At 37.7% G+C, this 25390-nt stretch overlaps 1 protein-coding gene across 1 annotated transcript in view; it reads left to right on the top strand.

Annotated features, from left to right (window-relative positions):
* Tex11 (testis expressed 11) overlaps positions 1–25390 on the top strand; it is a 277507-nt gene that overhangs the window by 79703 nt on the left and 172414 nt on the right. Inside the window, exons 9-11 of the mRNA XM_075957716.1 lie at positions 16672–16726; positions 20628–20723; positions 25252–25333. Of these exons, the coding sequence (XP_075813831.1) occupies positions 16672–16726; positions 20628–20723; positions 25252–25333 (233 nt within the window). The remainder of the gene's footprint in view (positions 1–16671; positions 16727–20627; positions 20724–25251; positions 25334–25390) is intronic.

Here is a 25390-nt window from a genome sequence, read left to right on the forward strand (position 1 = left end):
ACCAGAAAATGGAAAGATCTCCCATGCTCCTGAATAGGAAGGAACAACATAGTAAAAATGGCAATCCTACCGAAAGCAATGTATAGATTTAATGCCATCCCCATCAAAATCCCAACAAAATTCTTCACAGACCTTGAAAAAACAATAATCAACTTCATATGGAAAAACAAAAAACCCAGGATAGCCAAAACAATCCTATACAATAAAGGAACTTCTGGAGGCATTACCATTCTTGACAAGCTCTATTACAGAGCTACAGTAATGAAAACAGCTTGGTATTGGCATAAAAACAGAAACATTGACCAATGGAATCAAATTGAAGAACTGGATATTAATCCACATCTATGAACACCTGATTTTTGACAAAGAAGCTAAAATTATACAATGGAAGAAAGAAAGCATCTTCAACAAATGGTGCTGGCACAACTGGATGTCAACTTGTAGAAGAATGGAAAATAGGTCCATATCTATTGCCTTGCACAAAACTCAAGTCCAAATGGATTAAAGACCACACTGAACCTGATAGAGGAGAAAGTGGGAAGTAGCTTTCAATGCATGGGCACAGGAGACCACTTCCTAAATATAACCCCAGTAGCACAGACAATAAGACCAACAATAAATAATGGGACCTCCTGAAACTGAGAAGCTTCTGTAAAGCAAAGGACACAGTCAATAAGGCAAAAAGGCAGCCTACTGAATGGGAAAAGATCTTTACCAATCTCACTTCAGACAAAGGGCTGATCTCCAATATATATATATTGAGATATATATCTCAAGAAATTAGACATTAAACTTCTAAATAACCCAATTTAAAAATGGTGTACTAAACTAAACAGAGAATTCTCAACGAAAGAATTTTAAATGGCCCAAAGATACTTAAGGACATGTTCAACTTCCTTAACTATCAGGGAAATGGAAATGCAAATCAAAACAACTCTGAGATACCATCTTATACCTGTCCAATGATAGCTTATGCTGAAGAGGATGTGGAATAAGGGGAACATTCATCCATTGCTGGTGGGAATGCAAACTTGTATAACCACTCTGGAAATCAGTGTGGCAGTTTCTCATCATTATATTCTTTAATTTCAGATTTATTTTAGTTTTCTTTTATATGGCTTCTCTTTGTTGAACTCATTTTGTTCATATATTATTTCTGAGTTTTCTTGTCTTTTTATTTTTAACTCATTGAGCCTTTTCAGAGGTGAATATTTAGAAATTTCTTTATAGTGGATTTCCATCTAGTTACAGTTGGTAACTGGTACTTTAATTTGTTCCATGTTTTTTGTTATCTTTTATTCTCATGACTACTCTTTGCTATATAAATATTTGAACATGTAGATGGTTCTCCCAGTCTTTATAGGCTGGTTTTAGTATGGAAGTTCCTTTACTAACCAGCCAGTCCAGCAGTTCTTGGTGGATCATTTAGTGGTTTTTATGGGTTTGTTTGCTTCAAATATGCTGGCCTGATATCTTTGTCTACAGTGACCAACAGCTTATTTTTTTTTATTGAGAAAAGGAGAAAAATAAAACAAGCTTCCACCTCCTCCCAGCCTACCATTTCCCTCCCTCTCCTCCCACCCTCCTCCCCCTCCTCCCACCCTTCTCCCCCTTCCCCCACTCCTTTCCCCCTCCCTCTCCAGTCCAAAGAGCAGTCAGGGTTTTCTGCCCTGTGGTAAGTCCTAGGTCCTCCCCACTCCGTCCATATCTAGGAAGGTGAACATCCAAACTGGCTAGGCTCCCACAAAGCCAGCACATTACGTAGGATCAAAACCCCGTGCCATTGTCCTTTGCGTCTCATCAGCCCTCATTGTTCGCCATGTTCAGAGAGTCCAGTTTTATCCCATGCTTTTTCAGTCACAGTCCAGCTGGCCTTGGTGAGCTCCCAATAGATCAGCTCCACTGTCTCAGTGGGTGGGTTCTCCCTCCTTCTGCTTCTCATTGGGACCTTGGGAGCTCAGTCCAGTGCTCCAGTATGAAGGGAAGGAGGTGGGGCCTTGGGGAAACAGGAGGATTGGGATAAAGGAAGGTTGGACAGGGAAGCACGGAACCACAGTTCTTAGTTAAGGGAGCCACTTTAGGGTTGGCAAGAGACCTGACCCTAGAGGGGCTCCCAAGTGCTCAAGCCGAGGTCCCTAGTTAGTTCCTTGGGCAGCTGAGGATAGGGAACCTGAAATGATCCTATCCTAGAGCAATACTGACGAATATCTTGCATATCATCATAGAACCTTCATCTGGTGGTGGATGGAGACAACAGCTTATTTTTTTGTGAGAGTTTTTAAATTATTAGGTTCACTGAAGTTAATCACTGGACCCTATGTTATTTGGCACAACTTGGAGCTGGAGTAGGCTTTGAATTTGTTGTGGCTAGACTGGTAATGAGGTGTGTCTGGAGTAAGTAAGTAAATACTTCCCTAGAGCTTGCTATGATAAAGGCTGTCATTGAACTCAGGGTTACAGGAGCCAGCATCATGCTAGGATATGTTTGCAGCCTGAGACTATAAGGGCAGGATATAAGTCTTCAGCTCAGGGTTGTGGCTGTCACTAGGATATTTCTGGAGCCTGAAGTGGATACATAGTCACAATGGTACAGACTTCAAGTCTTGGTCTGTAGTATTGGACCTAAGAAAAACCTTCAAGCACTAGGGATAATTCCTGTTCCTACTGCTAGTGGCCTCATAGACTGCCCAAGCCTCACAACTGTCCCCCACATTCAGTGGGCCTAGTTTGGACCTATGCAGGTTCTCCTGCTATCACTCCAGAGTCAGTGAGCTCTCACTAGCTCAGGTCAGCTATTTCTGTGGGTATCACCTTTATGACCCCTTTGCTCCTCCCTCACTTGGGCTGGTCTCTGGTAACTCGGCCCAGTGCTTCATTGTAGATTTCTGTATTTGCTTCAATCAGTTGCTGGTTGAAGGTTCTATGATGACAATTAAGGGGTCATCAATCTAATTATAGGGGAGGGCCAGTTTAGGCTTCCTTTCCACTGTTGCTTAGAGTCTTAGCTGGGGTCATCCTTGTGGATTTCTGGAAATTTTCCTAGTGCCATATTTCTCATTATTCCTTTAATGGCTCCCTCAACCAAGATATCCCTTTTCTTTCTCTCCCTCATTGTCCTTCCCCTTTCTTGAGCATCCCATTTCCTCCTGTTCTTTTCCTCCCTCCCCTTCTCCTCTGCCCCTCCCCTTCCACCCTCCCTTCTCCCTGCCTCCTAATTTTCTCCATAGGTCTTGTCTGTTTCCCTTTCCCAGGGGGATCCGTGTATGTCTCTTTTAGGGTTCTTCTTGTTTCCTGGCTTGTCTGGAGCTATAGACTGTAGGCTGGTTATCCTTTACTTTACAGCTAATATCTACTTATGAGTGAGTACATACCATGTTTGTCTATCTGGGTTTGGGTTATCTCATTCAGGATGACTTTTTCTAGTTCCATCCATTTGCCTGCAAATTTCAAGATGTCATTGTTTCTACTGCTGAGTAGTATTCCATTGTGCAAATGTATTACATTTTCTTTATCCATTCTTCAGTTGAGGGGCATCTAGGTTGTTTCTAGGTTCTGGATATTGCAAACAATGCTACTATGAATACAGTTGAGCAAATGTTCTTGTGGTATGAGTGTGCATCCTTTGGGTATATGCCCAAGATAACCCATTTTTTGATTGGATTATTTGGTAATTTGATGTCTAGTTTCTTGAGTTCTTTATATATTTTGGAGATCAGTCCTCTATCCGATGTGGGGTTGATGAAGATCTTTTCCCATTCTTGTAGGCTGTCGTTTTGTCTTGTTGACCATGTCCTTTGCTTTACAGAAGCTTCTCAGTTTTAGGAGGTCCCATTTATGAATTTTTGCTTTCAGTGTCTTGCTACTGGAGTTATATTTAGGAAGTAGTCTCCTGTGCCAAGGCTACTTCCCACTTTTTCTTCTCTCTCTATGAGGTTCAGTGTGGTTGGTTTTATGTTGAGGTCATTGATCCATTTGGACTTGAGTTTTATGCATGACAATATGTATGGATTTATTTTCATTCTTCTACATGTTGACATCCATTTGTTGAAGGTGCTTTCTTTTTCCCATTGTCTAATTTTAGCTTCTTTGTCAAAAATCAGGTGTTCATAGGTATGTGGGTTGATATCCAGGTCTTTGATTCAATTCCATTGGTCCTCTTGTCTGTTTTTATGCCAATACCAAGCTGTTTTCATTACTGTAGCCCTGTAGTAGAGTTTTAAGTCAGGGGTGGTGATGCCTCCAGAAGTTTCTTTATTGTTTAGGTATGTTCCTTGTATTCCTGCTCTCTCCAAGACCTTTATCATGAAGGGGTGTTGAATTTTGTCAAAGGCTTTTTCAGCATCTAATAAGATATTCATGTGTTTTTTCTTTTAGTTTGTTTATATGGTGAATTACATTGATAGATTTTCATTTGTTGAACCATCATCCCTGCATCTCTGGGATGCCTATTTGTTCTTGGATTCGGTTTGCCAGTATTTTATTGAGTATTTTTTTGTTTTTGTTTTTTTTGTTTTTTTGAGTCAGGGTTTCTCTGTGGTTTTGGAGCCTGTCCTGGAACTAGCTCTTGTAGACCAGGCTGGTCTCAAACTCACAGAGATCCGCCTGCCTCTGCCTCCCGAGTGCTGGGATTAAAGGCGTGCGCCACCACCGCCCGGCCTTTATTGAGTATTTTTACATCAATGTTCATGAAGGGAAATGGTCTGTAATTCTCTTTCTTAGTATTGTCTTTCTGTGGTTTGGGTATCAGGGTAATTGTAGCCTCATAAAAAGAGTTGGCAGCCGGGTGGTGGTGGCGCACGCCTTTAATCCCAGCACTCGGGAGGCAGAGGCAGGCGGATCTCTGTGAGTTGGAGACCAGCCTGGTCTACAAGAGCTAGTTCCAGGACAGGCTCCAAAACCACAGAGAAAACCTGTCTCGAAAAAACCAAAAAAAAAAAAAAAAGAGTTGGCAGTGTTCCTTCTGTTTCTAATGTGTGGAACAATTTGAGGAGTATTAGTATTGGTATTAGTTCTTTGAAGTTCTTGTAGAATTCTGTGCTGAAACTATCTGGCCCTGGGCTCTTTTTGGTTGGGAGACTTTTGATGACTGTTTCTATTTCCTTAGCAGTTATAGGTCCATTTAATTTGCTTATCTGGTCTTTATTTAATTTTGGTATGTGGTGCTTATCCAGAAAGTTGTCCATTTTCTTTAAGGTTTCCAATTTTTTGAAGTACAAGTTTTTAAAGTATGACCTGATGATTCTCTGGATTTCCTCCATGTCTGTTGTTATGTCTCTCTTTTCCTTTTTGATTTCATTAATTTGGATATTCTCTCTCTGCCTTTGGTTTGTTTGGATAAAGGTTTGTCTATTTTGTTGACTTTCTCTGGTGCAGATGTGGCTATTGCTCCAATGGTTACTACTCCAGTTGTAGTCGGAGTTGAGGCTAAGGCTCCAGTGGTCAGACAACATCTGGAGGCTACTGCTGTCCTCATGGCCTGCTTTGCTGCTGAGGCTTCCTCTCCTGGTGGCCTGGTAGTCTGCCCACCACCCTCGATCTTCAAGTTTTTAATTATAGCAAATAAACTTGGGAGAGAATAGTTGAAATGCAAGGGTAATAGTAATTGGTGTAATAAATAAATTTTACAATTTTTCACTTTGTTAAATAGGTTAGTTGTGCTCATTATAGCAATTAGACTATTACATAAAATGGAAAGTTAATTTTCTACAGTACACTATCATAGGTACTCCCAAATAACATTTTAGTTATATCCCTTTGATGGTTTTAAAAACATAGCTTCTTTTACATCAATTAGTGTATGTAAATTAATAAATATATTTAAACTATTTGGGAGGCAAACAGCTATATGGTTCAGTGGGTAAAGGCACTTGCCACCAACCCTGATAACCAAAGTTGTATCCGCAGAAGCCACATGGTGGAAAGAGAGACCCAAACTTCTACAAGTTGTTCTCTGGCCTCCATATATGCATTGTTGCATTGGCACTCACATCCCCATGCACATCCACACATATGTGGGAATACACACACACACACACACACACACACACACACACACACACACACAAATGTAAAAGATACCTAAATAACTATTTTGGAAAACTGCCAAAGTAATAGAAGTAAAATGTTAATAGTGAGTGCTGCCGAGTCAGCTCTCCAGCCTGACATACACATAAGTTTTTTAAAAAAGCTCTTTGTAAGTCATGCATGGTATCTTATGCTTCTGATCCAAGGATTTGGGAGACCAAGGCAAGGGAACCGACATAAGTTTGAGAGCAGCCTGGGTTACATAGTGAGTTCCATGCCAACCCAGCTAAGGTATAGCATATGAACTGTGTCAAAGAAACAGCTAAATAAATACATAAATGGCTAAATAAATAAAAAAATTCATTTATGGAAATTAAAAAAGATGTTGTCAAAGATTAAAAATGCTTTTTATATAAAATAAAAACAAAATAACAGGAATTACGTTGCTGATTTTGAAATTTACAATACTTAAGTTTATTGAACCTAAATTATGTAATCTCCACAATGATTTTAAAAATAGGTATTATATTTACATTTGAGATAATTTTATTTATCATTGCTTGTCATTTACTGTTGTTACATATGCTAGAGAGTCTGTATATATAACTTACCAGTAGAGGGCTTGTCAAGCATGCATAAGGCCCTGAGTTTGGTTTTCAGTATTACTGAAAAAAAAATGTATACCACCAGAATTACTAGAGGTATTATTGTAAAAAGTAAGCAAAATACAAATGTGTTTTATACACAAATATTAGTGGTCCACTAATAGGAGCCAAAATAAGATTTGTAGAGTTTTCAGTGCTTGTTAATATTAATTTAATTTTTTTCCTGTTTTTTCAATAAAGATCTTGAGAATCTGACATTATATACAATAGTGCAGTGTGATCTGGGAGAAATTGCAGAGATGCCAAGAAAAAAATCTTATAAGGGTCAACTTGACTTTGACTAATTACTGTGCGCTACAATGTCTTTACTTGAAAAGTTAAGTACAATACCATGTATATCATAGGTGTGTGGTGAGGGTAACAATAAGTAGCTTAATAGTAGCTTTACAAGTTAACCTCCTACTCCCCGTGGTGCCTTTCTAGTTTCCTGGCTTCTACAGGTACCCCACATTAAGATACATAAATCTAAAGATTTGCTGCTATGGGTGAAAACATACAGTGTTGTCTTTCTGGGTTTGTGTTATCTTGTTCAGTATAATTTGGGAAAGGACATAGTAGAACATGGGTTACATGAAGGGGGAAAGAAATAATGGGGGGGGTTAAGTAGGAAAGGAGATGGGAGTATAGCCCAGAGGAAGGGATGGGATGGTGACCAAATAACTAATAGTAAGGATGTTTGAAAAGTCATATGGAAACCTAGCATTTTATATGCAGCCACACATATACACATAAATGAAGGCAAAGTGAAGTTGACAAGGAGATATGAGGCAAAGTTCGGGGAGAACTTGAGGAGAGTTAAGGGAGAATATAATCAAACCATATTGGATGCATGTAAGAAATTCTTCAAGAAAAAAAATGAAAAACATATTGAAAAGATTAAGAATTTAGCTATGTACCATGACAAATTATTAACTATAAAACAATCATATACAGACTGATTTTAATAAAAAATGAAACATATTAGCACCATCTAGTGGAAACACAAATCAAGCATTAATAATTTTAACCTAGAATATAACTTGATATTAATTTTGTGCTAGAAGAAATTGTATGAATTGTCTAGGAATTTAGAAGCCGTTTTCTGTAGTGCTCTTGGGTCCTGCCAGAAAAAACACATTCTCTAAGTTTCCTTGTATATAAAATGTTTGAAAAATGAATGATATATACAACTTTAATTCTGTACAGATCAGGAAATAGAAATGTTCCCAGAGTAAGATATTTATTCAAGAGTGCACAGCTCGGTGTTAATCTTTAATTTTCTAGGGATAATCTTTCTCCAGGTGTCAAGAGTGTTTGTTCCTTCATTTCTAATTTTAATAATTTAAAACTTCTTGCTCATTTTCCATGTCAATAAAGCTAATGGCTTTGCCTTGGGTATTTGATCTTTTGAAAGCACCAGATTTTGGGTTTCTTAGTTATCCCCATTGTTTTTTAATTTTATCTCATTTCCATGCTAATCTTTGTGTTTTCTTTTCTTCTGCACTGTTGATGCTCCTTTTTCTCCCTTGTCCTTGGGTAGATTATTAGATCTTGACTTGATAATTTTATTCCTCTTTAAGTGTTAGAATTTCTATCTATACATGTTCCTGAAAGTATTGCTTTAGCTATATTCCATAAGCTTTGTTTTCACCTGATCAACCCTTCTCCATCACAAGGTATTTTTGTAATTCCTCTCCTGATTTTATTAATTGAACCATTGGTTTTTCATCTGTATATTGTTTAATTTTCACTTTTAGCAATTCGCCAAATTTTCTTTTGTAGTTAGTCTTAAACTTAATTCCATGCTGAAGGAATATACTTTATGATTACAAGTTTCTTAAATCTAATGTGATTTTGTTTGGCCGGTATATGTTCTGTTCCCATGTACCTTTTAGGTACATTTTAACAGAATGTTGGTGGTCTGTACTACAAATGGATTTTAGGGTTTAGTAAATTTATAGTGTTGTTAAGTCTTCTTGTATATGTTTTGAGTTATACTGACTTCTATCCATTATTGAAAGAAGGATATCGAAAGTCCCGGTTATTGTTAAGTAATGTGTTTTTGCTTTCAATTTTGTCAGATTTTTTTCATGTGTTTTTGTGCTGTGTACTTATTATTATAATAAAGTATCTCCCCTTTGTTTTGTTTCATTTTTTGAAACAGGGTTTCATATAAACCAGGAAATCCATTAAATATAAGTAGATTAAATAATACAATAAAATTGTATTTGTAGAAGATATCCTTGAACTACTGACCTTTTTCCTCTACCTCCCAAGTGCTGGAATTAAGGTGTACACCACCATGTCTTGTTCTGAAATATTGTTCTTTATCTCTAGATAGTTAATTTTTTATTTTGAAGTTTCTCTTATATTTCCACAACCATTTAAGTTTTCTTAGAGTTATCTTTTATTATATTTTGTTCTATTTCTTTTCTTTCAATCTCTTTGTACTTTTGAAAATTGTGTGGATTTTTATAGATAACAAGTAGTTGGATATTGTTTTTAATCTACTGTGAGAGCATCTCTGACATTTTATTGTATTTTAAAATTCATCTGTATTTAACATTACTGTTAATATTGATAGATTTATGCTTTTCTGTTCTTTCATATATATCTGATGATTCCTTTTCCTACTTTTGATCCTTTCTTATCTCTTTTGTTTTTATTACTTATTTAAATAATACACAGTGATGAATTTTATTATGGCATTTCATACATATATTTCATTATACTCTGTTCTTACTCATCTCCTATTCCCACTGCCCTACCCATCCCCCAGGTTAGTGTTAATTTTTGACTTGATAAAATCTATAACCTCTTAAGAGATGGTCCTCTGGGCATGCCTATGCATTAATTGAGGTGGCAGGACCCATCTTAATTTTGGGTGAGACCACTCCCTGGGCAAGGAATCCTGGTACAGTTAAATGGAGAAAGCAATCTGAGGATTGGCATGCTTTCATCCTTCTGTATTTTACCCCCACTTAGGCTTTTTATTTATATATGTTTTACATCTCTAAATAAAAAGTCCTAGAGTTTTTCCTCCTATGTTTTCATTTTGATCTTCATTGTTCATAATGCTCACTGAGGTTGTCCGTACAATGAAACCAGACTGGGATGCAAGCAGATTTGTTTTTTTTTTCTCTCTTTCTAGGTCTTTGAACTGCGTATCAAATCTGGGACTGATCATTCCACAGTTGGTGGACCTGTTTGTGAGGTTCACAATAATTTTTCCCAGCTCTATGATGATTAGTGATTTCAAATTTGCCAATATAACCATGCTTTATCATCACACTCTTGAGAGCTGTTTTAGTCAGTACTGTTGCTATGAAGAGACACCATGGTCATGGTAACTTTTGTCAAAGAAAACATTTAATTGGGGCTTGCTTACGGTTTCAGAGGTTTAGTTCACTGTCATCATGGCAGGGAGCATGGTGGCATGCAGACAGACAATGTTAGAGAAGTAACTGAGAGTTCTACCTTCTGGTTTTGTTTTTTTTTGAGACAGGATTTCTTTGTAGCTTTAGAGCCTGTCCTGGAACTAACTCTTTAGACCAGGCTGGCCTCTAACTCACAGATATCCGCTGTCTGCCTCTGCCTCCCGAATGCTGGGATTAAAGGTGTGTGCCACCACCTCCCGGAAGCAGGAAGAAAAAAAAAAACACTGGGCCTGATTTGAACTTCTGAAACCACAAAGCTCCCCCCCCCCCCACATTCACACACTTCCTCCAACAAGGCCACACCTACTCCAACAAGGCCATACCTTCTAATCTCTCCAAAGTAGTACCACTCCCTGGTGACTAAGCATTCAGATATATGGGCCTATGGGGTGCTATTCTTATTGAAACCACCACAAGGGCATAGGCCAGGATATTCATATGCACCATGGTAATGGCCTAGAAAGATGGCAGTAAAAATCTTCCCCGTTTCTTTGTTGTAGATGCAATATGACTAATTGCTTCAAGCTCTTGTTGCCTTGATTTTCCCACCATGATTGACTCTACTCCTAAACAGAAAGCCAGGATAAACTCTATTTCTCCCTGAAGTTGCTTCTGACAGGGTCTTTTAATCACAGTGGCAGGACAAAAACTAGGATAGCCCCCATCCCTTTCTTCCCCAAAGGATCCTCCCTTCTGCTATCATGTTACAAGAATTACATTACCATTTTTCCATCTATTTCTCACCCTTAAAAATTTCTTCCTCCTCTCCCATGGTTCCCTTTTTATTTTCACAACCACCCACATGCATGTGTACAGGCACACACATATATACACAAATTTAAACTTAGGATTTGTATATGACAGAAAACAGAAGGTATTTATGTGAGTCTGATTTATTTAGCATAATGTACTGACCTCTGGCTTCATGCATTTTCCTTCAAATATCATGGACTCAATTTTTCTTTTGACTGACTAAAATTCCATTGTGCATATATACCCTATTTTTATTTATCCATTCATTTGTTGGTAGACATTGAGATCAGTTTCTTTTCATAGTTATTGTGATTATGTAAGTATGAATGTGCACGTATCTCTACTGGATGTTGATTTAGAGTTCTTTAGGTATATATTCATGAGTGGTTTAGCTGAATCATATAGCAGTTTCAAATTTTGATTTTTTAAAAGAACCTTAAGTCTGACTTCAAAAGTGGCTGTGTGAGTTACATTTCCACCAAAAATGTATAAAGATTCCTCTTCCCCCACATCATTGCCAGTATTTGTTGTCCTTAAAAATAGTTTATTATTTTTTTTTAGCTATCATGGGTTTTTTGTTTTTCCATATGAAGTTGAGCATTGTTCTTTCAAGGTCTGTGAAGAATTGTGTTGGGATTTTGATGGGGGATTTCATTAAATTAGTAGATTGCTTTTGGAAAGATTGCCAGTCTTACTATGTTAATCCTACTGATCCATGAGCATGGGAGACCTTTCCATTTTCTTATCTCTTCCCCCAATTTCTTTCTTCAAAGACTTAAAATCTTGTCTTATAGACCTTTCACTTTTTGGGTTAGAGTTATAATAATTTTATATTATTTGTGACTATTGTAAAGGTTGTTATAATGAATTAAATAAAATGCTGTGGGATCCCCGGCAGCTGTAGCAGTAGAAACGCTGCAGGTCCCCAAGCGGTGGCAGCAGGCCATGCTGTGGCAAGCTGTGGCCCCTAGAGCAGCCAGTCCTAGGCAGGGACTGGCACAGTTCCCCTAGTGGCTGCAATAGGCCATATGAGAGACAGACAGATAGGCACTCCATGAGACCACACTGCAGGTCTCTGAAGGCGCTGGTCTCCGGCAGGGAGACACACAGTGGAGTGAGAGAGACAGAGGCATGGATAGGCACACCGTGCAGAGTGGGGTTGGATATTTATTTAGTGGGTTATGGAGGGGGAAGGGATAAGGGGAGAAGAGAAGAGAGGGGGAGGGAGGGAAAAAGGGAGAGAGAGAGGGGAGAGACAGAAACTACCTCTTCAAGAGGACAATGTAGGAGAGACTCAGGCTGTAAGCAGGAAGGAAGACCTGCCTCAGCAGATGGGAGGGGGGCACGACACACGTGCTTGTCTCTTAAAGAGACAGGATAGACCATTACAGTTGTTGTTTCTCTTATTTCTTTCTCAACCCATTTATCATTTGTATATAGGACGCCTACTGATTCTTTTAGTTAATCTTGTGTCCTGTGACATTACTGAAGGTGTTTATCAGCTGTAGGAGTTCACTGGTAGAATTTTTGGGGTTACTTATGTATATTATCATATCATCTGCAAATAGTGAAAGTTTGATTACTTCTATTTAAATTTGTATCCCCTTGATCTCCTTTTGTTGCCTTATTGCTGTAGCTAGAGCCTTGAGTGCTATATTGAATAGATATGGAGAGAGTGGTAGACAGCCTTGTGTTTTCTCTGATTTTAGTGGAATTGTTTTGTTTTTCTCTCCATTTAATTTGGTATTGGCCATTGGCTTGTTATAAATTGCCTTTATTATTATGTTTAGATATATTCCTTGAATCCTGTTCTCTCCAGAACCTTTATCATGAAGGAGTGTTGGATTTTGTCAAAGGCTTTTCTAACATTTAGAGATGATCATGTGGGTTTTTTTCTTTCAGTTTGTTTATATGGTGGATTACACTGACAGATTTTCATATGTTGAACTATTCCTGAATCTGTGGGATGAAGCCTACTTGATAATGGTGGATGATGTTTTCAATGTGTTGTTGGGTTTGGTTTGCCAGTATTTTGCTGAGTATTTTTGTATCAATGTTCATGAGGGAGACTGGTCTATAATTCTCTTTCTTTGTTACATCTTTGTTTGGTTTGGGTATCAGGGTGACTATGGCCTCTTATAAAGAATTTGGCAGTGTTCCTTTTGCTTCTATTGTGTGGAACAATTTGAGGAGTATTGGTATTAGTTCTTCTTTGAAATATTTGTATAATTCTGGGCTGAAACCATCTGGCCATAGGCTTTTTTGGTTGTCAGATTTTTAATGGTTGTTTTCATTTCCTTAGGGGTTATAGGCCCATTTAATTTGCTTATCTGGTCTTGATTTAATTTTGGTATGTAGTACCCATCAAGAAAGTTGTCTATCTATTTTAGATTTTCTAATTTTGTGTAGTCAGATTTTTGAAGTATGACCTAATGTTTTTCTGTATTTCCTCAGTGCCTTCTGTATTTATCATATTGTCTTCTGTAATATTTTGGAAAGTATATTGTGGCACACCTACATGCTATTGCTCTTCCTTTGGAGCTTAATTTTTTTCTTATTCATCTAGTCATCTGGACTAATTTGGTAAAATTTATTTTCCTTACAATTGTGGTCTCTAGTGGTTTCTTCTCGGAGTTTTCTTTTTATTTGTTTAGAGGTAATTTTCACAGTTAAAGAAATTTGTTGTTGTGCTCTGCAGTCAGATAGGGACTAGTAATTATCTTTCATTAGTAGATTATCTTTCACTTGTGAGAGAACAGAATGTTAGGCAAATAACATCTCTCTCAAACCTTAGGTAGGAGGTTGATTGGCTTTTTAAGTTTACCTTTCTGAGAGCCACCCTTTATCTTAGCTTAATTTTCATTTGGTGTTTGGTCAGAAATTCTGCTTAAGCCTCTTGAGCCACTTTGGCTGAAGAGTCTTTGCTAATGGATCTGTGTATGCCTTAAGTAATGCTTTCTAGTTTGTCTTAGTGCTGCCTTTGATTGGGCCTCTCTGGATGCAGCTTTGTACGTGGGTTTCTTGAACCCTCGAAGATAATTGTGACCCTAAGATGTTGTTCCTGTCTATTTTTTTCCTTGCTTCTTTATGCTAACCTTTTGCATGTTTTACTTGTTACTGCTATCATGGAGCAACTAGGCTCCTTGTATTTACTACCTCTGGTCTCTGTCCAAATAAAATCACCTCCCCTGGGAAGAAATCCAGAGAACGTTTTACTGCCTGCCTTCTCTCTCTACTGGGCAGAACCACTGTGTCACTTGACTAGGGCAGGTAGCAGGAAAACTATGAGAATTCTTGCCTATGATGGAGGTCTCTTACTTCAAAACGCCATAGCTTTACAAACTTAACAAAGTTAAGGTGTCCATAATTCCAGAGGCTAGGGTCCTAGACAGTCAACAGCCATCAGAGCTACCCTAGAGCTTCTGGGTCCTTTGCCAAAGGGAGGGACAGAATTGTCTCTAGAGTCACACTATCCCTTCTAGGATGATCCAGTTGCACACTTTCATTGCTGTTTTTGACTGGAAGAAGGGTTAGCACTCCAGAATATATCTCTATAAAATAGGACTGGCAGTACTAGGCAAGCACTATATCTTTGCTAGCATGCTAATTACTCAGTTTTCTCATTTCTGTATTTTTTTTCTTTAGATGTAATCTAACTCTATAGTCCAGGTTGGTCTTGAACTCACCATCCTCCTGCTTTCAAGTACTGGAGTTACAGGCATGTACTGGCATACATAGCCTTTTCCCCCTTTAGGACAAAGTCTCATTATGTATATCAAGCTGGTCCTGAATTCACCATGTAGTCTAGTTTTTGTGTTGCTGAGGCAGGGTCTCATGTGGCTGTAACTGGCCTTTAACTCCTTATCCTTCTGACTCCACTTCCCAAGTGCTAAGTTATAGTCATGTGCCTGCACTTCTGGTCTTGGATCTGTTTATGTAAAAAGTTTTTATATTTCAAAATATTATAACCGTCTGACTGAAGATATTCTAAAGAGAGGCTTTTTTCTGTCCCTTTGTTTAGCTATCAAACTGTCCAAACAATGATTTCTCCTCAAATGTGGAATTTTTACCAGGAATCACATGCTGGAAGAAGGATAAGGCTGAAGCCTGGTGTTAACCAGAGGAAGAACTTTCCCTTAGAAAGAGATTTCATGTAGATTTGATGACTTATTAACTATCTTGAAAGACAGGATTTGAGACAATGATGGGTCAATGATGGGTGTGTGTGTGTGTGATCACATCTTAACTATGACAGTTCAGTTATACATACCCCTTGCCCTCATTTAAAACCTAAACATCATGTCATTACCCCCAAAAATAGATTTGGAGGAGACCACTGGACTGTATTTGTTATTCTTCCCAGTGTGGTCACATAATTCCCTTTTTTGGTCCTTCACTAATACTTATCTATTTTATTGGCATATTGACAATGTGTGTGTGAACTAGTTTGTTAGGGCTGTTACCACCCAGATTTTGTGCCCCCAAAACTCCAGTAATAGTATTGATTTTGTGTTGGATAGTTTTATTTCAACTTGACACAAGCCAGGGTCGTCTGAGGGAACCTCAATTAAGAAATGCTTCCAAAAAAATCTGTCTGTAGACAGGCTTGTAGGGCATTTTCTTAATTAGTGATCAGTCGGGGACCAGTGTGGGTGGGGCCAACCCTGGACTGGTGGTCCCAGGGTTCTGTAAAAAGGCAGGCTGAGCAAGCCATGGCAAGCAAGCCAGTAAACAACACTCCTCCATGACCTCTGCATCAGCTCCTGCCTCCAGGTTCCTGATGCAGAGGCCATGGAGGGGAAATGCTTACTGACTTGCTTCCCATGGCTTGCTCAGCCTGCTTTTTTATAGAACCTAGGATCAACAGCCCAGGGATATACAGAATTCCTCCTTGGCTTCTGCTTCAGTTCCTGCCTCCAGGTTCCTGCCCTTACTTCCTTCAGTGATAGAGTATGGTCTGACAGTTCTAAGAAATAAATCCTTTCCTCCTCAAGTTGCTTTTAGCCATAGTGTCTTATCACAGCCAAAGAAACCTTAACTAAGATATATGTATATATTCTTATATACTACATTAAAGTAGTTTACATATGTATGTAAGCTTTTACTTAACAAAAATTTAAGGCTGTTATATCCATATATATATATATATATATATACATACATATAAAGTATTGTTTTCATAAGAACGAATATATTTATGATATTCAGTAATGTATTGGGTGGTTTTGTGTGTCAACTTGACACAAGCTAGCGTCATCAGAGGAAGGAGCCTCAGCTGAGAAAATGCCTCTGTAATGCCTTAGTGATCAATGGGGGAGGGCTCAGCCCATGATGGGTGGTACCACCCCCAGTGGGCTGGGTCCTCCTATATAAATCATTAATCAAGAAAAATGCTTCCATAAGCTTGTCCATAGACCAGTTTGGTAGGGGTATTTTTTTAAATTTGAGTCCTCACTTCTCAAATGACTGCCTAACTTGTATTAAGGCGACAAAACCCCTAACTAACCAGGACAGCGCGCGCGCGCACACACACACACACACATATATATGGGCATTACTATAATTACTATAATTAAATGTTGATTTGTTGTTTATCTCCTCAGAAAGTTTTGGTTTTCTACAGTTACAAAGTATTGCTTTATAAAATTGATTTTTATGTGTTATTGACTAGTCTGTTGTTATGCCAAACAGAAAAATTGGAATAAAGTATGATTATACCATATCTTTTTAGTAATACATAGTTCTAAGTATATATATACATATATATATTTGAAATGAATATGTACACATATATTTTTCTTTTTTAATGATAGCCAAAGCTATGAAATTGGGAAGATGGATACAGATTCTGTTGAACCAGAAATGCTGGTAAGGATCATTAAATATTGGAGAAGTAGATTAAAGAAATATAGTTTATGCTATTATAAAGTTGTAATAGATAATCCCTCATTGGTGAATAGATTTTATACTGGGCACATCATTTAACATTTTAGTGCATTAATTTCCATAAAATTTATATAACGATGTAATATACCCCATAAGTTCATAATCTAGTTCTGAATTAGTATATATAAAGCATTTTGAACAGTGTTTTCTTTGTAAGTTATAGCTTTTATTATTGCATAGTTTAAAATTTAATTGTTTTCCTTAAAATACCAAGATAGAACATTCTTGGTATACTAGTTCCTTTTCTGTTGCTATGATGAAGTATCAGAAGCAGCTCCTTGAAGAAATGATTTATTTGGCTCATAGCTCCAGAAGAGTCCATCATGGCAGAGGTAGGGCATGGCAGCATGTGGCCGAAACAGAAAACTGAGAGATCACATCTTCAACCATAAGCACAAAGCAGGGAAAGGGAGAAGTCACAGAAGCTGGAAGTGAGGCAAAGCCGTCAACTTTCAAAGCCCACCCCCAATGATGTACTTCCCCCATCGATGTTCAACCTCTTAAAGACTTCACAACCTTCTCCAAAAGAACCACCAAATATGTGAGCTTCTAGCGGGACAGTTCTTCTGTTTAATTATTAAAAAGACTTTCCATACAATATATTCTGACCTTGGTTTCCCCTCTCTCAAATCCTTCCAGATCCCCTGCAAATCTACATCTTCTTTACCTTTCTCTTTAGAAGACAAACAGGAAACATAATATACTAGTAAAAGACCAGTAAGACAAAAAATGCCCAAAGTGATAATTGACGTGATTTTGTGTCATCTATCCGTCTAATGCTGGGCATGGGACCTACCCTGAAGTGTGGTTAATATCCACAGTGAGACTCCATTGATAAAACTAATTATTCCTTTGCAAGTGGGTATCAATTGTAGATAGCTCCTTGGTTAGGGGTGAGAGCCTATGTCCACCTGCCCCTCTCATCAGTGGACCCTGTCTAGATTGAACCTGTGCAGGCAGGCCCTGTGCATGCTGCCACAGTCTCTGTGAGTCCATATGTGCATCAGTCCTGTTGTGTTTAGAAGACAGTTTCCTTGGAGTCATCTAAACCTTCTGGTTCTTACAATCTTTCTGTTTTCTCTTCCTCGTAGCTCCCTGATCCCTGAGGGGAGGGTTTTGATGAAGACATCTCATTTAGAATTGAGTGTTCCAAGGTCTCTCTTTCACTCTCTGCACATTGTCCAGGTGTGGGTTTCTGTGTTAGCTGGCATCTACTGAAAGAGAAAGCTTCTCTGATAATGGCTGAGTGAGGCGCTGATCTAGCACGATGTCATGCCCATGGCCTATCTAGTTTCAGGTTCTTGGTCGCCTGAGCAATGCCAGACCAGATCTTGTAAAGTGGGCCATTACATCCAATCAGATAATGTTTTATTGCTCCAACAAAATTTGTACAATTATTGCACCAGCATGCCTTGCAAACAGGTCACCACTGTAGATTGAAGAGTTTGTAGTTGGTTTGATGTTTACCTTTCTCCTCTGGTAGCATTCAAGGTACCTTCTAGCACCTTGAACACTAGTCAGTAGGAGTGAAGGCTCTAAATAAGCACCAGTTTAACTTCTCTATGTCCCATGAGTTGTGTAGATGTTGTCTTTAGCAATAAGGCCTTATCATCAGTTAGTAGAGAACAACCTTGGCAACAGCCTGTGCTTGGGGATTTCTAGAAAAGTATGGCTAAATTTTATGTTTTTAAAAAATTTTCACATACCACTTTGTGAAAATTCACAGGCCATGCTTTTAATGTTTTTGAACTTTTCTGTATATATTTTATACCTGGATCAAATTTTAAAATGTATTTAAAGAACAGTAGTGCCAGTGAAATAAATGATACCTTAAGGATGTAGAAGGGTGCTAGAAAAGAGACAGGGTTAACTAGATTTTGGTAGGAAATAGGTCTTGTAGATACAAGTCACAGAGTGAAAAAAAGAGGGTTCTGGACGAAGAATTTAGATGAGAGGATATCCTGCGAAGAAAGATAGAAAATAGTACCTATGTTATAGTGATATTTTATTTGTGTTTTATTTTTTTATTTTTTTTATTTTTCAAGACAGGGTTTCTCCGTAGCTTTTGGTTCCTGTCCTGGAACTACCTCTTGTAGACCAGGCTGGCCTCGAACTCACAGAGATCCACCTGCCTCTGCCTCCCGAGTGCTGGGATTAAAGGCGTGCGCCACCACCGCCCAGCCTTTATTTGTGTTTTAATAAATAAATCTTGCCTGAAGATCAGAGTGCAAAGCTAGTCATACTAGTCCGCCATACAGGCCAGGCCATGGTGGCACACACCTTTAATCCCAGCAGCCACACTAGTTAGCCATAGGCTATCTAGTGGTGGTGCACGCCTTTAACCCCAGCACTAGAGAGGAACAGGAGGAGACAGGAGCTCAGTGTCTCAGTCTGCAGTCAGTCTGCATCCACGCTGAGGGCAGGATCACCCAGCCTTGGTAGAGGTATGAACTCTCTTGTGGTTATCTGACTCTGGGTTTTTATTATTTGTGCTACATTATGTGACTGAAGAGGAATGTTACTTTGAAAAGTGTGGTGGAGTAGTATTTTGAAGTAATTTTTTCATTATCATAGGAATAACTTACTGAAGTATAATTTAGTGATAGTAAATTCCACAAATCTTAAGTACACAGTTTGTTGATTATTTTATAGTCTTCTAACCATAAGATTTAGAAACTGTCACCACTCTGTGCCAGTTAATACACACTCCTGACTTTTATTGTAGATTATCTTGGGCTATTCTTAAGTTTTGTATAAATGGAAATATCCAACATGTACTAGTTGACGTCTGGCTCATTTTTTAAAATATAAATCCTGAGATTTATCTATTCTCATGTCTTTCTAACAAGGGAATACTTTGGATATAATGAAATAACTACAGTATTTCTTAGAGATTCCATATTTGCTCCATAAAATTTCTCTATAGGAGCTTTTAAACTCTTACAGAATTGCTTCACGACAATTGTATTACTTTATTTAAATCTTATTTTATCCATCTTGGTTTTTAAATTTAAAAATTAAGAGAAATGATAATTCAAACATCATTCCTCTGGATTCCTCTTTATGCTTAACATTAAAAAAAATCAGTAGGTCATCTTTGCCTTGTCTTACTATCCCTATTATACTTAGAGACAGACACACTTATTGAAATATAACCTCTTATTTTTAACATTTGTTTATTATTAATATTTTACTAGTCATGTGCATATAATACATTTGTATTCAACATATTATTCTCTGTTCTCCTCCTCCAGTTCTTCCTATAAATCTGTAAACTCATCCACATTGATCACAATTACTCCCTGTATCAGTGCTGTCCTGGTTGGAGACGTTGACTTGATTAAATGATACTTTATTCATTTTAAAATGCTGCTAAGTTAAGTTTTAAATTAGGGGTGATAAAGTACTTTAATGGTAAGATGCCATTAAGAAATAAATTGCGTTAATCAGGACACAGTGCCATTTGCATCCAAGAAGATCCCAGAGAGTTCTTAGGCCAGCAGGACCTTGTCTCAAAAAACTAACCCCTGCCAAAAACCCCAAAGCAAGAAACAAACAAAAACTACTACCACCAAAAGCAAAATAAAGAAAAAACACACACAAAAGGAAGATAGATATTTTAACAGTTATATTGAATTTAAAGAAGTCAGAAGTATAAATAATGCTATCATTTCTCAGATAGTGTTTGGTATCCACTAGTGCAGTGAGAGTACGTGCTATACAAAAAGGTAGCTTATTTTGAGATAGTGTCATCATTGGGCAAATGCTAGTCTGTTGTAGTTTAATTCTTCAGCTAGAAGCTCTTCTCTGTTGTTTATTATAGGCTAAGGCTCTGCGATTACTGGCCACTGTTTATTTGGATTGTAATGATGAAGAATATTGTGGTAAGGCCCTCATTGCTGTACGTCTAGCAAACAAGGTATGAGACATTTACTTTTTGATATTAATTTAAAATTTTCCAAGTTTCAATTCACAGTTTGAAATCCAATTTAGACATTTATTTGCTTTAGTATGCTTCTTTGATTTTTTATTGATTTTTATTGAGCTCTACATGTTTCTCTGCTCCCCTCCCTGATTCTCTTCTCCCCTTCAACCCTCTCCCAAGGTCCCCATGCTCCCAATTTACTCAGGAGATCTTGTCTTTTTCTACTTCCCATGTAGATTAGATCTATGTAAGTTTCCCTTAGTGTCCTTATTGTTGTCTAAGTTCTCTGGGGTTATGTTTTGTGGGCTGGTTTTCTTTGCTTTATGTTTAAAAACCACCTATGAGTGAGTGCATGTGATAATTGTCTTTCTGTGTCTGGGTTACCTCACTCAAAATAATGTTTTCTAGCTCCACCCATTTTCCTGCAAAATTCAAGCTGTCGTTATCTTTTTCTGCTGTGTAATACTCCATTGTGTAAATATACCACATTTTCCTTATCCATTCTTCAGTCAAGGGCCATTTAGGTTGTTTCCAGGTTCTGGCTATGACAAACAAAGCTGCTATGAACATAGTTGAGCACATGTCCTTGTGGCACGATTGAGCATCCTTTGGGTATATACCCAAAAGTGGTATTACTGGGTCTTGAGGAAGGTTGTTTCCTAATTTTCTGAGAAATCGCCACACTGACATTCAAAGGGGCTGTACCAGCTTGCATTTCCACCAGCAATGCAGAAGTGTTCCCTTTCCCCCACAACCTCTCCAGCATAAGTTGTCATCAGTGTTTTTGATCTTGGCCATTCTTACAGGTGTAAGATGGAATCTCAGAGTTGTTTTGATTTGCATTTCTCTGATGACTAAGGTGTTGAACATTTCCTTAAGTGTCTTTCAGCCATTTTAGATTCCTCTGTTGAGAGTTCTCTGTTTAGATCTGTACTCCATTTTTTTTATTGGATTATGTGATCTTTTGGTGTCTAATTTCTTGAGTTCTTTGTATATTTTGGAGCTCAGACCTCTGTCTGATGTGGGGTTAGTGAAGATCTTTTCCCATTCTGTAGGCTGTTGTTTTGTCTTGTTGACCAAGTCCTTTACTGTACAGAAGCTTTTCAGTTTCAGGAGGTCCCATTTATTAGTTGTTTCTTTCAGTGTCTGTGCTTTAAAAAACACAACACATTGTTACACTCTCTTCTGTAGTACATAAAGGTAAAATAAAATATTTCTGTGATCTGAATTTTTGTGTTCCTCTGTAATTTTTATGTTGAAATTTAATCTTCAAGGTTACAGAATTATGTTGGGACTTTGGGAAGTAATTAAATGAATGTCAACTTCTCTTGAATGTCATTAGCAGTTTTATTTTTAAGAAAGCCTAAGACAGGTGGTTCGCATGCCATAGTGCATGTGTGCTAGCCAGTGGTTAGCATGGTGGATGTTTTTTTTTCTTACTTTATGTGGGGTTCTGGGTAATAATTAGGCTTATGCAGCAACTTAGGCCACTGTGGCATCTCAGAAGTCGAGTTGTGCTGTGATTTAAGAAACACAGATTTGAAATTTGCCCCATCAGTGTGGTTTACCTACATATGAAGCTTTTGTGGGATGTTCATAATCTGAGAATTTTATTTTTTCCAAGATTACAATATTGAAGATTCCAGAATTGTTTTTGAGGATTTTATTTTTAGCCACTTATTAAGTATATTTGTAGAAGTCCTTATGAACTTCATGTGAGTAAATCAGTTTTTCAGAGGAGTCAAATTCTTATGTAATTTTAAAGACAAAAGTGCTGGTTGCCACTGGTTCTATTCCCTTGACATTTCTGAATTAATTATTCCTCGGGCTGTAAGCTTGGTTCTATAGCTAGCTTGCTTATAGGGTCTTATGAGAGAAAGATTCTTATTGTGAATAAGCATTCGGTTTTAGATGAACAGAACTACTACATCAAATAAAACAAATCTTTTTAAAACAACAACATAAACTAGCAATGAATACCATTTAGCTTAACATTATAGTTTAAACCAGGGCTCTTTTCTTTCACATGTGACCCTTTCTTTGCCTGAGAAAAAAATTTTTTTTTTTCCGAGACAGGGTTTCTCTGTAGCTTTGGAGCCTGTCCTGGAACTCCCTTTGTAGACCAGGCTGGCCTCGAACTCACAGAGATCCACCTGCCTCTGCCTCCCGAGTGCTGGGAGTAAAGGCGTGTGCCACCACCGCCTGGCTGCCTGAGAAATTTTTATGTGATCCCCAGTATACATGAATATAAAACAGGTCTACAAATCAGAATTTTACTCATAATAACTTGTAAAGAAAGTTATTAAACAAACCTTTGGCATACATATAGTTTTATAAAATTTATAAAATGAATTTATCCATTTATTTAGGGTGAAAGTAAATTTGACACTAATGAAAAAATAAAAGGCCTAAGGAATGACCCTTGTACCATGTATGGACAAATGTTGCAAGAAGATAGTTACTACAGAAAGAGGACTTTACCACATGCTGAATCTGCTATGTCCTAGTTAGGTTTGTATTACTATGATAAACACCATGACCAAAAGCAACTTAGGGAGGAAGCAGTTCATTTCAGTTCACAGATTTCAGTTCATCATCAAAGCAGAAATTCAAGCAGGCCAGGAATCTGGCGGCAGGAACTGAGAAAGAAGAGGCCATGGAGGAAGGCTGTGTACTGGCTTGCTCCTCTAGGTTTGCTCAGTTTGCTTTCTTATATACCCCATGACTCATAGATGGCACCTCACTGAGATGGCTGGGCCCTTCCACATCAGTCATCAATCAAGAAAATTCCTTACAGGCTTGCCTGCAGACTAGTTTGATGGGGTTATCTGTCCCCCATTGAGTGTAGGCTGGGTAAGCCTGCGTAAGATAATCAACTTAAGAAAAATTTAATAAGTCTTATAGTTGAAGAAGTTTCAGTTTGTGGACTGTCAGCCTGTTACTTTTGGGCAGGTGACAGGCTAGGACATCATAGTGGGAGCATGCGATAGAAGAGACCTATTCACCTCATAGCACCTGAGAAGCAGGGCACAGGAGCAGGAGAGGGAGGAGAGACAGTGTATGTTAGAAGCACCAAAGTGCCAGTATCTCCTTCAGTAGGATTGCTCTCCCCTTTTCCAATAAGCTCCACCTACTAAAGACCCATCATCTCCAAATAGCACTAGAAGCTGGGGAACACACTAATAACATGGTTTTTTGTTTGACAATTCAGATCCAAATTATAATGTTATAATATACATAGTTTTTATGCTTGGGTGTGGGTATGTATATATACATGATATATGTCACACTCGAAAATGTTCACATTACATTTGAAGCAGTGGGAAATCAGATAATGTGATGATATGAAGTCTCAGGTTAGAGTGAGCTTCAAAGAAGGCAGAATGGAAAGATACAGTATGAGAAATCTAATCACAGTAATAAATCAGAATGAAGGTTGACTAATTTATTCTCTGTATTTATGTCATATATATCAGTAAATATTTACAGAGTATGGATCCCGTAAGTACATTATTTATTTATAAGCTAACTGTCATTGTCGAAGGAATGGTTCTGTGCCTAGTCTGTACATTGTTTTAAAGATTTATTTCATATTATATACACAGTGTTCTGCCGGCATGTATACCTACATGCCACAAGAGGGCACCAGATCCCATTACAGAAGGTTGTGAGCTACCATGTGATGGCTGGGAATTGAACTCAGGACCTCCGGAAGTGCTCTTAACGTCAGAGCCAGTTCTCCAGCACCAAACAGTACATTTTTAAAGAGCTTTCACCCTCTACATTCTTTTAGGTTTAGCCAGTTGTAGCAATGGCAAAAGTAGAGACAGACAAGAATTCACAGTTGGCTTAGGGCTAGCCAACAATAACTTAGAAATAACATTCAGACAACATTGTTATTAGTGGCAGACATGAAAGCTATGTCCTATAGAAACAATGATACATTTTATGGATTTTCTGCTATTCTTTAAAAAGGATGCTTATTAAAATATACATACAAATAACATTATACAGACTGAGAAGGTTACATTTAGGAATAAATGTATATATAAGCATTATATAAAGTTGATACATGCATATATATGAAATTAGTGAAAACGAGGCCATGAATTTGGAAGAGAGCAGGGAGGTGTATATTATAGAGTTTTGAGGGAGAAAAGGGAAGAGAGAAAGTTTGTAATTATAATCTCAAAAATAAAAAAACTAGAAGTGGAAAATAATTCTAACTGATATTTAAGGTTTTCCTTAGAATATGGTGTGAGATTTGCCATTTGAATATTTACATTGTCATTAAATGTTTGTCAGACCATGGAAATGTTTTGCATACTCTTTTTCTTGTATTATGTTATTGAGGTTGAATAAAGTTTTAGAAACTATACTTGGAGATAGAACAGTTGTTATTATATGATTTCCTTTGATTCTGAGTCATCATGTAAAGGTTGAACAAAACAGGCAATTAACTTGAAAATTGTCTTTTCACTCCAGAGTTATAATATCATTGTGATTTCTTTCTTTAAAATAGGAACACTTAGATCCAGCTGGGCTTTTCTTAAAGATGAGAATCCTCATGAAAAACAAAACATGTAATGGAGAACTCCTTGAAGGTATCATTTCTCTGTGTAAAGAACATACAATTTTGAAATATCAGCACAAAGAAATTT

Source organism: Microtus pennsylvanicus, chromosome X, assembly GCF_037038515.1.
Source record: "Microtus pennsylvanicus isolate mMicPen1 chromosome X, mMicPen1.hap1, whole genome shotgun sequence".
NCBI lineage: Eukaryota > Metazoa > Chordata > Mammalia > Rodentia > Cricetidae > Microtus > Microtus pennsylvanicus.